The sequence below is a fragment of the Ochlerotatus camptorhynchus genome, unplaced genomic scaffold, assembly GCF_037179485.1.
Source record: "Ochlerotatus camptorhynchus isolate MF236.1 unplaced genomic scaffold, CSIRO-AGI_Acam_v1.1 ptg000266l, whole genome shotgun sequence".
In the NCBI taxonomy this organism is placed as follows: Eukaryota; Metazoa; Arthropoda; class Insecta; order Diptera; family Culicidae; genus Ochlerotatus; species Ochlerotatus camptorhynchus.
The window spans coordinates 1,975,304-1,991,826 of NW_027040756.1; the positions used below are offsets into that span (position 1 = coordinate 1,975,304).

A 16,523-nucleotide genomic window follows, 5' to 3' on the forward strand; every position below is an offset into this window, starting at 1 on the left:
CCCCCATAGAATTTCATGCAGTAGTGTTAATAACATTCATGGTTAAAAATAATTCAAATTTAATATGTTACCTTGTGAATATGGTAACAGCAACAGAAATGCTGTTTGGTTGGATAACAAAACGATTACTATTTCACTGCTAACCGTGGTAACGACAGAATATTGCATGATCGCCATTTTGTTAAAAAAAAAAGAAAACCTTCAACATAGCGGGTACATTCAGGTTGCAGATAAAATTGGCTAAAGTTGAACTTCTGAATCATTCTTGGAATCATTGCTGTTGTAGAAGTAAACTCATTAACGGTAAACAATTTTGACGTAGGACTACGTCTTTGATTTCTATATGGGGGTACACTTTGTGAAAACCGAAAATGGAACATGTAACAAATTAAGAAAGATTTTGAACGTTAATAACTCAGCTGCCCCTGGTCCAATTTCAATAATTTTATCACCAATCGATCAGAAATATGGCTACGCATTGATAAAAATGCTTTCAAATGTTGATTTTCAACAAGAAACTATTGAAAAACTGGTAAATGTTCAGCATTGTCCAAAAGCGTTGAATTAACTAACAAATCCACCAATTACCTACATGCATATGCTGCTTCCCCAGCACAGTCGTCAGAGAGTAGTAAGTAGACGAAACAAGTCGAAGTGGCATTCGCCTCCGATCCTCGGGCGCGTGCGAATAGGGAGGATGGAATTGCGTAATACTTTACACACTCATCGCCATGTTCAGAACCAAACGCAAATTCTTCGAGATAACCACCATCCGTCGTCTGGCTCGCCGTGGCGGTGTCTGACGTATCTCCGGTTTGATTTACGAGGTGTGCTGAAGGTGTTCCTGAAAAATGAGATCCGTGATGCTGTCACCTACACTAAACACGCCAAGCGTAAGCGGCCATGGATGTCATCTACGTTTTTGAAGTGACAGAGACGCACTCTGTTTGGTTTCGGAGGTTAAATCATCACCAACATTGGAAACAAAACGGCTCTTTTCAGGGCCACCAAGCTTATTACAGAAAAGAGTAGGAATAGAATTCATCTGCCTGTTTGTCCATATTCAGAACCACCGACCACACAAAATGCTCATGTAATCAAACTGGAAGCAGGGATACAAATTATTTTGATCAACCTTGATCAACTTTGAATCGCCACGGCCGGATATTTTCGATGGAAGAAGCAACAATCTAGCATCTAATTCGACGAAGACGTCAGGAAACATTTCTGGATCAACAATAGAATAGGGCCCATCAGCATTTGTAAACAAACCGTTCCAAAGCCTCACAAATCGAAGGCAGCTCACACAAACCAACACCAACATCTTGTAGGTAGAAGTTTCCCCTATCCGATGATGGTGTTGGTTTGTGTGGGTGGCCTTCGCTTTGTGAGTAAAGGGCTTTGGAACGGTTTGTTTACAAATGCTGATGGGTCTTTTCTATTGTTGATCCAGATTTGTGAAGCCGAGTTATTTACGAAAGAGAGTGTCGATGAAGAGAATCGATCAATGTAGATAGGACCTATTGAAAAGTGACGCGAGATTTGTTTTCCGTACTGAGCTCCAATTCTACCGACGCCAGGGAGGCAGCTCCCAGAGATGTTATGCCTTAGAACATGCCGATGGCGCCGACTGAGACCCAGGCCTGCTGGGGTGAGAGGTAATCACGCTAACCACAGACGCCGATATCTATCACGGCGAATGAGAACGACCCAAATTTGAGTTTAGTTATCTCAGAAATAAGAAATAAAGTGCAGGAACCCAGCGATGAGTAAATTTGCCTCATGTTTTCCCAGATTTTTCCAGGATTTTCCAGGGAAAAATTCCCGAATTTGAGAAAAGTAAAGATTGGATTCACTCAGTCTATTGGCACTACTCCGAGACTGAATAAAATTTTTGTCAATCTCCTCATTTTCTGGCAGATTTTTAAGGTTTTCCACACGAAATCATGAGACAAATTTACTCATCGCTGAGTTCCTACACTTTTGGCGATTATGAGTGAACTAAACTCAAATTTGGGTCGTTCTCATTCGCCGTGTACGCAAAAAGAAAATAGCCAGTGTCGCTACTTGATAGCAAACTACTCATAATGGGAGGAGTCTTTGTAGCTTTTATACCACTTGGTTGCACATCATTCTGCTTTAACCTAAAAAATATAAAGTAGCGCTGCTGTCTGGTATCAGCTCATTTTCGCTTCGGACGGCGTGGTCAGCAATAGCAGCAGTAGGTCGTGGCTGATCGTGGCAAAGGAGGTGCCAATCGTCATCGCAAATTCTTTGAGGTAACCACCATCCGTCGTCTGGCTCGCCGTGGCAGTGTCTGACGTATCTCCGGTCTGATCTACGAGGTGTGCTGAAGGTGTTCGTGGAAAATTAGGTCCGTGATGCTGTCACCTACTCTAAACACGCCAAACGTAAGTGCCATGGATGTCCTCTTCAATAAAACGGCCCTTTTCAGGGCCATCAAGCTTACATCAGTAAAGAGTTGGAATAGAATTTATCTGTGCTTGTTTGTCCATATTCAGAACCACAAGCCCCCAACGACCACACAAACTTGGAAGCAGGGGTGCAAGTGATTTTGATTGATTCTCGTAATCAACTTTCTTTTTGAAAAAGATTACTACAAATTTGGATCGCCTACAATTCAAAAACGGAAAGAGTTGAGATAATAGATATTTCAGGCATAACATTTGATAACGGCACAAAAGCATTTATAAACAAACCTTCTAAGGCCCTTTACACGCGAACCAAAGTACGCCCACGCAAACCAACAACATCATCGCATAGGGGCAACTATCACCTTTCCGAAAGTGGTATTGGTTTGCGTGGGCGTACTTTAGTTCGCGTGTAAAGGGCCGTTTGAGTGTTTGTTTACAAATGCTTTTGTGCCGTTATCAAATGTTATGCCTGATTTGATCAATTAAAAGAACTTAATGCTCTTCACATTAATTCCGTCCACTAGCGGTCCTACGTCAAGCTTCCGTTCGTGCCCCTAGGCACAGACCCTTCTACTTTTAATTCAATTATCTCGATCAGGAGTTAGATCCATTTGTTTATGCTAATTGGTAAGCAGTTAAAATTATTTCGTATATAATTTTTACCATTAGATTTTTGACAAGCTTTGAACCATATAGAATAACGGACATAAACATGCTGACCGACACCGCCTTCCTGCAATCCTGCTAAGTCTTTGCCGAGGTCTCCGGATCAAACCACCACCATTGCTCAACCAGGACCATTCAGTGTTTTTGTTGTGCTGAGTATTTCAAAATAAATAAATGATACATATATTCTAAATTAACCACTTTATTCAAGCAATTAAAATTACGTTTACTACCACTCAAACTTTGAAATAAAACATTATTTTGAGATTTTTTCCTCTAGAACCTCAAGAAAAGTCGAGGGGGACGACTCTATCTACGCTGCAGGAAAGATTGTGTTGTGTTGTTGCTAGCTGTTCGCACGCTGAGTAGATAGAAAGAAGATTGATGACGATTTTGAAGATTTCCTGCAAAAAGATGATGCGCGATGCAAGTAGATGCGAGAAAGATTTTTCGAAGATTGATTCGCTAGTGTGAGATTTTTTGAGTATCTAAAATTGAGATTTAGATGTGTCACCCCCCTCGAGAAAAGTAGCCAACATTTGTGCGTTTCATTAAAAAATATAAATTATTTGGTCCAGTTTTGTGAAACCACTGCTAGAAAGTCACGCCAAAACTGCTTGACAAAGTGGTCAATTACTTTTTATAATTTTTTTTCTGAGATTTCAATTAAATAGAAGTTTTCATAAATGATGAAATTTTTTATTTGATTGGAATCTAGAAAGAGGTCAAAAATCTCAAATCAATGCAATTTTACTTTCGCAGTAGAAATTTCTACATAAATATGGTTAACAATACTTTTCTCGATAGTACACTGAGAAAATTGCTCATATTTAGATTATGTGCCACACACATAAATTTTTGCAATGTGATGTCACAAATAATATTTTTGTGTGAGACACATAATTAGTGTCATTAGCCATTGAATAAGTTTTATGTGTGGTCATACATGAAAATTATAGCTATAGCTGAATACACTTTAATACCAAAATGCACAAAACTTAAAAATTCATAAATAACAAAAAATTCAAAATACACCTTTTAAAGTCGGGTAGATGAATCGAAATTACTCAAGTTGAATCGAAAATACTCAGTCCCTTGAATTCTCTTCATCAACTTTCTCTTTGAAATAAATACTACAAATTTGATACGCTTACAAACAAAAAACGGAAAGAGTTAAGATATTTGATGATTGATCAATAAAAAGAACTAAATGTTCACATTTGTTCCGTCTACTAGCGGTCCTACGTCAAGCTTCCGTTCATGCCCCTAGGCACAGACCCTTCTACTTTTTTTGATTTAATTTATCTTTGAGTGTATACTATTGAGTACACGGTAACCAGCGTAAACACATTAATCAGTAAAAAAAATGCACATTTTATATGTATCTTTTGCAGCTGTCAAAAATATGTAAATTAGGAGATCTTAAAATGTGGGAAAAAACACTCATTTTTAGAAGGTTGTACCAGTCAAAAACTGTGTATTTTTATACTCATTAATGGGTATAAAAAACTTCAAACTTTTCTGCATCCTGCTTCGTTGACGCACGGCATTTTTATAGCTAAGCGGTGATTAATAACATAAAAATGGAGGAGCTAAGGTCTAAACTGGACAGTGCAACGATGAAAAAGCTGGAGGGTAGGTGATTTATGTTATGTTCATAGCTAAGTTTAAGAAGAACTTTTTTTTTATCATAATTAAGGTTTTCATTGTCCGGTGTCTGGCTGCGACGAGGCTGCGATCAGTTCCGTGACAATCTTTTTTTTTCCTTGATTTGTTTTCCGTCGATCTTGTTTTCCATGCTGAGCACCAATGCTACACACAAAAAACGAAAATTGTATCAGTAAAAATATTAACCTTTCAATTTAAAAGTACCCCAAAATTTGTTACTTGAACTATGAAAATATTTGAAACAACAAGGTTATTTTCAATCCAAAAGTAGATGCTTTGATTTTAACTTGTAGTTTTAAAAGTGCAGATTTTCAAATCAAAAATTGTTTTACTGTCAAAACAACTTCTTCGGAGGTAGGTTTCTACTCATTTCTGGTTAGTTTTTAAATAACGTGAGTAAATAAAAATAAAAACGCGCAAAACGAGAATTGAAAAGTTTGCTTTATTAATTTCTATTCGACCAGTTTTTAAAACAAATCCCTGCTGCATTCACCGGATCATCCGTGAGCTAGACCGGCTGAAAATATAAATAAAATACGGCGATACCACAGGATCAACACGGTAAGTATATCTACGATAATGCCTTGTTCAGACCAGAGAGTTTTTTACGATAATAGAATCGCTTTCTTTTCGGAAATTTCAGCATCAGTCAAAAGTAAGATCATCGTTCCGGATTGGGTCACACCGGACTCTGAGCCAGATGGCTGAAACGGTAGCACCACAGTTTAAGGTTGAAGCAGGGGGAGTGGATTGCATGGACGGCTCAACAGATGCTGACAAGGATGGCGGACAATTCCACAATTCAATATTTTTTTTTTTTTTTAGTTTTACATTTAAAAAATATATATACGTAAAAATCAAAACAATGAACTTTATGTTTAAAAATAAATAAAATTTTATTTGATTAACTACGCTCTCATTTTGAAATAAGATAAAATTTATTTTGACCTAACCTACTCTTAATTTGACAGTTCTACAATTTCATTTCAAAAGTAGAAACTTTTAATTTGACAGTTCTACAATTTCATTTCAAAAGTAGAAACTGTTAATCAAAGGATTCAGCATTTTTATTTTAACTGTTCATGTCTTTTGCAATTGAAAGTTTCTGACTTTCTACCAAAAAGAACCAATGCAAACTTTTAATTATACCAACGGTTTTTTTTAATTCTGTTAACGTTTATTTTTTGTGTGTACCGACGTCAGGAAGGCAGCTCCCACACCTGGACCCTACCTATCGAACCATCAACTCATGAACCGGGAACCAACGGGTTTACTCCCCAGTATTGAAGATATTATTAAAGATATATAACCCGCATAAACGCGAACCATAAATTGACCTTACCTAAAATGGTTAAAAATTATTTATAATCCCTGCTAAACTTTAACTGAAATGGTTATGGAACTTTACATGAACGTTTAATGATAAAGTTTCAACCTTATGTATTATGGTTTTTTGGAACTGGACCTTACAAATAATGGGTTGTTAAGAACCATTACCATTCCAAATTCTTGTTTTCTCCATACATTTTCAGAAAGAGAACTATATAAGAACGTGTTTACTTATGATTTGAGAACATTAATGGTAATGGTTATGGTAGTCAGTAAGGTCCATTAATGGTTTTGTATTATCGCTCAACTTTACGTGGAATACATCGTGAATTGGTAATCAGTAAATTACAGGCAACCAATTCGCGATATATTCCACATAAAGTTGATCGATGTTACAAAACCATTCGTGGACCTTACTGACTACCATAACCATTACCATTAAAGTTCTAAAACCATAAGTTAAAAGGTTCTAATATAGTTCTCTTTCGGAAAATGTATGGAGAAAACAAGAATTTGGAACGGTAATGGTTCTTAACAACCCATTACTTGTAAGGTCCAGTTCCAAAAAACCATAATACATAAGGTTGAAACTTTATCATTAAACGTTCATGTAAAGTTCCATAACCATTTCAGTTAAAGTTTAGCAGGGATTATAAACAATTTTTAACCATTTTAGGTAAGGTCAATTTATGGTTCGCGTTTATGCGGGAATCCAATCAAAAATTATAAAAATAGAATCAAAAATTATTAAAATTTATTCAAAAAAGATTATCTTCAACCTAATCAACCATGATTAAGCTGAGATTAATATCAAATGCTTAGTTTTTAGAAAGAGAGTATTAATTTTTAATCTTTCGAAATGATTAAACTGAGTTTAATGTCAAATTGATTAAATTTCAAGCAAAATGGGAATAGTTTAATTTATCAGTGTAGTGGTTACAAAATGGGACTGTTTTCAGTGTATTGCTTTATATGTGCCCTTCAGAATTGTTCTTATCTTAGGATCGTATTCTTGGCCGATGAGGCAGGGTGGACAAAGTTGGTAAACAATCAGTTTGACAGTTCTATATTCATCAGCCATCAGAAAGAAAAGTTTTGCTTTTATTTACGTACATTTTTGAGTGTGAATCATCGGAATTTCGGAAAAAAAAGATAGTTCCCATCGCAATTTGGGAACTACTAACGAGTAAAATTGTTAAGTTTGTTTGAGTGAGCTCTAGTTAAAGAAAACAAAAGATCCCGTAAGTTTAGAATATGGGTCTTTTCGGAAAGTCCCAGGAACGGAATCCCAAGGAAATGGTAAGCTGCTAATGTGGAGTGGATCGATTCAGCAATTAACCTTGAGGCTAATTTTAATATGATTTTCAGGTTCAAGAATGGTCATCAAAATTAAGGAAGGAGTCCTATGCTCTGGACCGGCAGATCCGATCGATCCAGCGAGAGGAGGATAAAATTAAGCGATCATTGAAGGAAGCTGCTAAAAAGAACGACAAGGAAGTGTGTACGATTTTGGCCAAGGAAATTTTACGATCCAGGAAGGCGGTCAACAAGATGTATACCAGTAAGGCACACATCAATTCGGTGCAGTTGCAGATGAAGAACCAGCTGGCAACGGTGCGGGTAGCTGGTTCGTTAGCCAAGTCTACCGAGGTAATGCAAGCCATGCAGTCGCTGGTGAAACTTCCGGAAGTGGCCGCTTCGATGCGGGAGATGTCCAAGGAAATGATGAAGGCCGGCATCATAGAAGAGATGATCGATGAGACGATGGAATCGCTGGAGGACGTTGACGAGATGGAGGAAGAAGCGCAGAAGGAAATCGATAAGGTGCTATGGGAGATCACGGCCGGAAAGCTGGGCGAAGCTCCGTCGGCACCGATGGCTGCACCGACGAAGGAAAGCGAAGGGGAAGCTTCCGGTGTGTCGGCGGTGGAAGCCGAAGACGACGAGGAAGACATGAAGGACATGCAGAGCCGGTTGCAGGCGCTGCGGTCGTAATCCACTGTGGCTTGAGTTACGTTATTTTTTTTATTTCTTAGATAAACCGATATGCCCGCTCTAAATACCAGCAAATAGGACCGTTTTGCTAGGGGTCATGCTTTTCCATTTCGTACCCTGCGCGCTTTGTTCGGTTTGTACATATTTTCACGTTAGTGAATGTAAAAGCGGGTAACAGTAGAGTTGCGTCCGTCGAGCAGCGTATTCGAGAAACGGCAAAATTGGGGGGAATGTTAAGTAATCGAATGTTATGTTCAGTGAAAATGTATTAAAATCATAAAACATACAACACATGCTAGTGCACTAAAATATATTTGAACACTAGGCTCCGTACTGGATTGATGGTTGTGAAATGTCCCTTACACCCAATAAATGCAAACAATTTAGTTTACTTCCAAGAAAGCAAATATATTTGGCTTCTCTTTTATTTTAGTCATTAGATTTTCGTCAGCTACTGACTGACTTCGACTGATTCGAATTGATAATTTTGCAAGTGTATTTTCAGTTAAACAATGGAATTCGTTAATTTTGCAAACACTTGCAAAAAGGTTTCTAAACTAAACCTATTTTTTAAGTAAAAGGATTTTTCATATTCGTGATCAGGTCATGCTTAAGCTAAAAATTATATAAAAAAAAGAAATCACATCGTTGTTGAAATGATTGAATTAAGCAACTACTAAGTTGAGTTAGACGTACTCGTACCATTCTCGTACGGTCGTTGTCTCTGTGAATGCGTAGAACTAAAAACAGGTCGGCTAGTCTGGGAGACAACAGGAGTACCAGGTGCGTTACTCGTCCCGATAGTTAAATGGTTAGTACTCGGAATTCAACTTACTAGAAATGACATTAGAGTCTAATGTAGTTCTGTTAGTGTTTGGACTGAAATGATCTTCCTAAGGTGATGGTACTATTACTGGTTTCAAAGGCCCCAAATCCCACAATCTATACAAGCTACTACTTAGGTCCCTCACACATTTTTCTACCCTAGTGCGTTGCAGCGGTTTTTCGCTTTATCACATTCTCAATTCCGTTCACGTTAAGCTTGCTCTTGCCAGCCATGTCAACGTTGTTATTGCTCTGCATCATCAGCAGTTCCTCGTCCTCCTTCAGGATGGATGGCTCCTGCTGGCGCTGCTGATCCTTGATATACTGGGACAGCCTGTTGTAGATTTTGTTCGCTTCAGTCTTCTGGGTTTCCTCTTCCCGCTGGCAACGAAGTAGTTCCTCGGCCTCGCGCTGTAGAACATCGTCATCCATTTCCGACTTCTTCAGCTCGTCCTCGATCAGAGCATAGCCATCGCTCTGGATGATCTTCGGCTTCGGCGTGTAGATCGAGTTGAATGTCGGGTTCGTTGGATGGCGCCAGATGCCAAACAGCGTGGTGAAAGCATTGCGGCCATCTTCCGTTCCGTAGGTGTGGTGGGATTTGTCACCGGTGCGAAGGACACGATTTTTTACCTAAAACGAAACGGTCAATTTAATGCGTTGCAATCTAGCTAAAATCTTGATCAGTGATCGAAATTGAAATAATCTCACCATGTTGTTGGTGGCTGTTTTCCGATCCCAGATGTGACCGTACTTGGCAAGCAAATCGATCAGCGTTCCGGTCAGATTCAGCGGGGTTCCGTACTCGGAGGCGCGGTAGTCCCACGGGAAGGCATGATGGTAGTTGTGCCAACCTTCGCCCATAGCCACAAAGGATACGAACATGTTCTCCACGGGCCAGATGGTCCTAGGAAATAGCAGTAAGTTAGATCAAAATGCTTTGTACATCTATCAGATTGGTGCTTACTTGTCGTAGGGACGGGTTCCGAACATGTGAGCGGCGCTGTTGACGGACCAGGTACCATTCAAGCTAATCACGGTACGGAAGAAGAAGGCAACGAACAGAGCATACCAGGGATCTTCGCCCCAGAAGATGATCGGGATGGACGTAGGAGCGAACAAGGCAAAGATGGTGTAGAGTAGTTTGTAGTTGCTGAAACAGAAAAAGTGGATGATGTGAAAATTATTAAAGCTTTGAACAGCTTAGGTTGGGTAACACAATTTTGCGTCAAAATAAAGAAACCCTTTCCCGCCCGGAAACTGTTCGTTGTTGCAATAAATAGAATAAAAGATATTTCTTACATCCTGAATTTATCGAATTCATTAGAAAAGTGTTTGTTTAAGGTTCAATTTACTTTGATGCTTTTTGGAAAATTTCAAAAGCAGTTTTTTCCGACGCATTATTTCAGATTGCAAAAAGCTCGCACTATTCGATTCCTTTTGATATTTTACACAAACTGACGCGAGCTTTTTGCAATCTAAAATAATGCGTCGAAAAAAACTGCTTTTTATTTTTAAAAAAATGCATCAAAGTAAATAGATTCCTTGTAGAGTCCGCAAATGGCCGCCGTAGACTACACGGTAAAAAAAAAAATACTCAAAATTAAGTAAAAAAAAACTCAACGTTGGGTTCTATCCAGGGGGCTGGCAACCCTATATCAATCCTATACGTTTGACAGTAGGCAACATCACGGGCCTTATTTAAATACGGCCCACCTGACGTATACATGGTGGAAAGGGACGGAAAATCGTGTTATAAGAAGAAAGACAAGAACAGATGATAGCATCAAAAACATGGCCTCTAGCCAGGCCCCTGGTTCTATCATTTGAGGTCCACCGTTGAGTGAATCAGAAAAGTGGCGTTGGTTAAAATTTACTCAACTATTGAGTAATAATAAATGAACTCAAATATAAGTTTATTTTCATTGAGGTTGCTCTTATGCGCCTTTAAACATTTCATTTTCACAAGCGTTGATAGACGAGTGGTCATCACACGGGCCCCGTAATCTCAACGTCCATGGTTCGGTTCCAGTCTGCTCCGTCTTATTATTTTTTTGTCAACTTGGTCAACGTGGATTCATGATCAGGATTACTCAAAATTGAGTTTTCCTCTTTAACTTAATTTTACCTAGCCCCACGGAAGCCACGTGATGAGTGAAAGGAACTCAATTTTGGGTACTTTTTCTTACCGTGCACGCAGTAAGGATTCGTGGCTTCTATTTCTGCAACAATCTTTGTAAATAAGTTTCGGGACATTCGACACCGCCGCCGAAACTGTGTATCGCTATACGGAGGATTTTTGAAGAAATAATCCTAAAACAGTCGCTCAGCTCCTACATGAGCTGTCAACTAATAGATTTCGCTCATTCTTTGCTCGACTGTCGTGCTGTTCAGTCCGTATTTTCGCTCGAGTTCTCGATTCGATTTTGTTTCGTTTTGTGCTGTCGCGTTGCGCCGTGGAATTGTCGCCACCTTCTCGCGTTCTGGCAAGTTTAATTGAACTTGCAAACACGAAACAGATGGTGCGTAAACGTGCCAATGAGCCAGCAGCGGGCCCTTCAAAGAAGGTGATAATCAAGCCCAGCGCGTCACAGGATGACACCGGAAAACGAGTACTGCAAGCCAACCAGTATGCAGTACTCCCGGAAGAAAATGGCGATGGTGACGCCGTTTCCATTGCAAGACGAGAGCGGATTCCCCCGCTTTTCACGCCAGTGAAGGATGCTGCCAAGTTGGGTGCCGAACTGGCAAAACACAAGCTGCTGCCTCGCTTCAAGCTTTGCAGTATCGGTACCAAAATCATGTGGTCCAGCCTGGAGGAGTACAAACAAATAGGAAGTTTCCTGAAGAACAACAACGTGGACTTCTTCACGCATGATCTGCCATCGAGCAAGCCACTGAAGGTGGTTTTGCGTGGATTACCGTCGTTCGAGGCTGCTGCGGTGAAGTCCGAGCTGGAGCGGCTTGGGCTCCAACCTGAGGCCGTATTCCAGATGAACCGGCGTCCCAACCAAAACACCAGTTTCCGTGATCAGTTGTTCCTGGTGCATTTCACGAAGGGATCCACCAGTCTTGCGGCTTTGAGATCCAAAATCCGGGACCTGTTTCAGGTCATCATCAGTTGGGAGCATTACAAACCCCAACATCGTGATGTAACGCAGTGTATGAACTGCCTCTCATATGGTCATGGCACCAAAAACTGCCACATGAAGACAAACTGCGGCAAGTGAGCTGGAACTCACTCAACTGCGTCCTGTGAGCAAGTCGATGACATCGAGCCAACGTGTGTCAACTGCGGTGAAAACCACCAAACCTCCAATCGTGGATGTCTCAAGCGAGTGGAGTTCATTAATATCCGTCGGAAGGCCACAATCAACAACCAGCTCGGTCGCCTTCGTAATCATCGTTCGCCTCCTGTACTAACGGAAGTCTAGTACCCAGCTCTCCAGCCCCGTCGACATGTTCCGAACCTAGCCCCGCTTCCGCTAAACAACCAACAAGCTAATCCTGCGAGTATCGAAATGGTTCCCAACAGTCGGACAGTTCAGCATCGTCTCGCTGTTGCTGCGGCCCAACCAATTCCAAGTTCGTCCACCGCCCTTGGTTTATCATACGCTGGTGCTGTCTCAGGTGAATCTGTCGACGATTCTCCGTTCACCTCGGAGGGACTTGTGACGCTCGTGGCCTAGGTCATCATCATCATGCTGCTTCATGCTGCCTTGTCACTCGTCACCAAGTATGGACTATAAAGCTATAAAAATTGCAAATTGGAACGCTTGCTCACTGACGAACAAGCATAGAGAGCTACTCGATTTCCTCAACACCAAGGAGGTCGATATTGCTATCATCACCGAGACGCATTTGAAGCCCGAACTGAACATATTCCTTCCCGACTTTTGGCTCGTCAGACTTGATCGCACCTGCTCTGGAGGTGGAGGAGTGGCCATCGCTGCAAGACGGAACATCAGTTGCCGGCTGCTACCAAACTTCCAGCTGAAAACAATTGAAGCCATCGGAGTGAAGGTGAGCACATCACTTGGCCCAATCACCATCATCGCGGCCTACTGCCCCAAGCAAACCAACATCAGGGACGGGTCGTCAGTGGCCCTCCGCAAATACATCATCAAACTCACCCGGAGGAGCGGGAACTTTATCATCGCTGGCGATCTGAACGCAAAACACCAAGCTTGGGGCAACGGTCGGAGCAATAGAAACGGCATCATCCTCAATGAAGACCTGCAAGAGGGCCACTATACCATCCTGGCCCTGGACTCTCCCACCCGGTTGAGTCGGTCTGGGGTCCATGCGACCATCGACATCTTCGTAAGCAACATGGGACACAACGTCTCGCAACCTGTGGCATTCCAGGAGCTGAGCTCGGACCACTACCCGGTGGTGGCCGAAGTTGGATCCTCGGTAAACCGATTCGAAGCTTCCCGGCGCAACTACCATCGAGTCAACTTGGTGCAATATCAACACTGCGTCAACACAACCATCGACTACGATGTCCAACCGGGGACGTCGGAAGATGTTGACCGGTGTCTACAAACCATCGAGGAGGCAATTTCCCGGGCCAGGGAACAACACGTGCCAGTATCCAGACAGGTGAGTAACACTCTGAACCTTGACAGCCCTACCAAAGATCTCATTAGACTCCGTAACACCATTCGTAGGCAGTACTAGCGTACTGGCCTGCCTAACTTGAAGACCAATTGTAATCGATTAACAAAGATCATTCAGGCCAGGATGGTGGATCTCAGAAATAACGATTTTGCTAGCAAGATCCGCTCTCTCCAATATTGTGCTAAGCCCTTCTGGAAACTTACAAAAATTCTTAAAAACAAGCCTAGGCCCATTCCCCCACTGACAACACTGGATCGTCCCGGCGACCCAGTGGTTCATCTGATAACTCCTGAAGAGAAGGCTGCCGCGATAGGTCAACACTTCGTCAGCTCCCATAATCTCGGACAAAACATCGTCAGCCCTCATGAATCTGAGGTTGCTGAAAATGCAACCAATCTTCTTCAGATTCCTAACATTTTTCCAGAGGAATCCGAGATTACGGCTGACAAACTGTTGGCCTATATCAATTCATCTAAAAACATGAAGGCCCCAGGTTTCGACAACATCCTGAATCTGGAACTCAAACACTTGAGTTCCAGATTCTACAACCATCTGGCACTGATTTTTAATCAGTGCCTCAGACTTGGCTACTTCCCCTCGTGTTGGAAGTCAGCTAAAGTCATACCCATCAGGAAACCTGGGAAGGATCCGTCCTCTCCTTCAAGTTATCGACCAATCAGCCTTCTCTCAGGGTTATCAAAACTGTTCGAAAGAGCACTGTACCACCGGCTCCTAACATCTGCCGATGAAAACAACTTGTTACTCGAGGAACAATTTGGTTTTCGGAAAGGTCGTTCGACCGTCAACCAGATTACTCGAGTAACAAACATTCTCAGACGGAACAAGTCTGTTTCGAAAACATCTGCCATGGCGTTGATGGACGTTGAAAAAGCGTTCGACAATGTCTGGCATGATGGCCTGGTGTTCAAATTGCAGCAGTACGGTCTTCCAATCTTCCTAGTGAAGATCATAAACAACTATCTATCAGACAGGACGTTCCGAGTCTCTCTGAATGGCATCTCATTAGATGCTTTCAACATCGGTGCCGGGGTTCCACAAGGAAGCATCCTTGGCCCCATCCTATTCAACCTGTTCACCTCCGATATGCCGGCTCTCCCTGATGGTGGATCGTTGTCTCTGTTCGCAGATGACACGTCCATCGTCTACAAGGGTAGGGTCATCGGAGCTCTGACTGCCAAACTTCAGAGAGGCCTAGACGTCCTGTCTGAATATTTAAACAGCTGGAAGATCCGTATCAACGCGGCAAAGACCCAGGTCATTATATTTCCACACTCTAAATCTCCTAGACTTGTTCCGTTGGAGAATAACAAGATCTGCCTGAACGGCACAGTGGTGGAATGGTCCAAAGAGGTCGTGTACCTCGGGCTAACATTAGACAGCAAGCTTCTTTTCAGGGAGCACGTTGACAAAACAAAAACCAAGTGCAACATCTTGATAAGATCGTTGTATCCACTTATCAACAGGAAGTCAACCCTGTCCCTGAAAAATAAGCTTGCTGTCTACAAACAAATCATCCTTCCAGTAATCGAGTACGGTATGCCAATCTGGGAGAGTTGCGCAAAATGCCATCACCTTAAACTCCAAAGGTTCCAGAACAAGATCCTTAGGATAGTCCTAAACAGTCCCCCGCGGACTAGAAATTCTGAGATCCACCTCCTGGCTGGAATTCAGACATTAGAAGAACGGAGAGTTTTCATCCTGGAAAGGTTCAGAGACACCTGTCTGAGATCAAATCATCAGATCATACGTGATCTAGCACGTTAGGTTAAGTTATACTCGTAGTTAGGTAGGTTATCACTTTTTTCAATTCAAATAAAACACATTCCCAAAGGGATATTCTGTAAACTAGTTGAAAAACGCAAATATTAAATTAGAATATCAAGTTAAACAAAGATGAAGAGCGAAGTAGGCTAATCAATTAAAATGATAAATCAATGTACTACCATAATCAACAGAAATAAACATAATTTTACTACTACTACTACTACTATTACGAAAAGATTTAGTGTCAACGATCAAAAATTTAAATCTTGATCTAAAAATCGAGAGAAATGTCGACCGATAAAAATATCGTTGTGCTCAGAAAACGAAGCTCTATCAGATGATGTATAAAAATCGGTATATTTTTCGAAGTTAAACAACCCAATAGTTATAGGGAAAATGGACGTAATGTTGGCCTAATGCCCCTAATTTGGCCCATACATAAATTCAGCAATCGACTAAATTTTCAATAGCGATCAAAAATATCCATTAGTACCGTCCCAATGACGCGTTCATCTAGATACAATTGATAAATAGAAGATTTTTAGCGATGGGCCCAATCTTAGATCTATTGGCCAACATTAGAGCCATTTTCCCTACATTTGAATTCCCAAGGTTACATAGGCTTAGGAGAAAATAATGAGCACATGGAGAAGTTTTAAAAAGTGCTGGATTGACAATTTTGTGCCAACATTTCAAAGGGGTGTAAGTGCATTTGTAAACAATGGCTTCAGCCGCCGATTTCTCGCAAATAAAAGCCCTCACCCCTCCAAATTTACAATGCTAGTTGGTAGAGCCAGCGTTGCCAGTATTCCATATTTATCTGGATTTTCCAGATTTTCTATCATCTGGCCAGATACACAGACAGATCACCTATATTTAGAGATTTTTAAAAAATGTTCCAGATTTTCCCAGATTTTTCAAACATGTTGCTTTAAAAATATCATTGCAATTGATTACACTCTTATCAAAAAATAAAAACTGCTTCTTTAATTACTAAAGGCCATCAACGTTAGAAACTATTACAACATCGTACACGCAGTCAAATGAACGTAAGAATTCCATAAGAAACACTTATGAATTTTAGCCACAAGAAATCAGTATGAATTTCATTGATTTGCCTTATGAAAAATAATGTTGACAAAAAAATAATAAATCGGAGCAGACTGGAACCGAAAAATGGACGTTGAGATTACGGAA

At 41.0% G+C, this 16,523-nt stretch overlaps 2 protein-coding genes across 2 annotated transcripts in view; one reads left to right on the plus strand and one right to left on the minus strand.

The window, feature by feature from the left end:
• Window positions 1-7,249: 7,249 nt before the first annotated feature.
• On the plus strand, window positions 7,250-8,416 carry Vps24 (vacuolar protein sorting 24). Its single transcript, XM_065227119.1, has 2 exons — window positions 7,250-7,397; window positions 7,467-8,416. The coding sequence occupies exons 1-2, from the start codon at window positions 7,353-7,355 to the stop codon at window positions 8,091-8,093; spliced, it is 672 nt and encodes a 223-aa protein (XP_065083191.1). The 5' UTR covers window positions 7,250-7,352; the 3' UTR covers window positions 8,094-8,416.
• Window positions 8,417-8,725: 309 nt separating this feature from the next.
• The window catches only part of LOC135705391 (delta(9)-fatty-acid desaturase fat-7-like), a 109,294-nt gene continuing 101,496 nt past the window's right edge, over window positions 8,726-16,523 (minus strand). The window contains exons 5-7 of the mRNA XM_065227111.1: window positions 9,886-10,071; window positions 9,630-9,825; window positions 8,726-9,551 (exon numbers count right to left, since the gene is read on the minus strand). Of these exons, the coding sequence (XP_065083183.1) occupies window positions 9,078-9,551; window positions 9,630-9,825; window positions 9,886-10,071 (856 nt within the window). The 3' untranslated portion in view covers window positions 8,726-9,077. The remainder of the gene's footprint in view (window positions 9,552-9,629; window positions 9,826-9,885; window positions 10,072-16,523) is intronic.

Coding starts and splice junctions, on each gene's coding strand:
- Vps24 (XM_065227119.1), top strand. CDS start 7,353: ATGGGTCTTTTCGGAAAGTCCCAGGAACGGAATCCCAAGGAAATG. Junction 7,398..7,466: donor AACGGAATCCCAAGGAAATG/GTAAGCTGCTAA, acceptor TATGATTTTCAG/GTTCAAGAATGGTCATCAAA.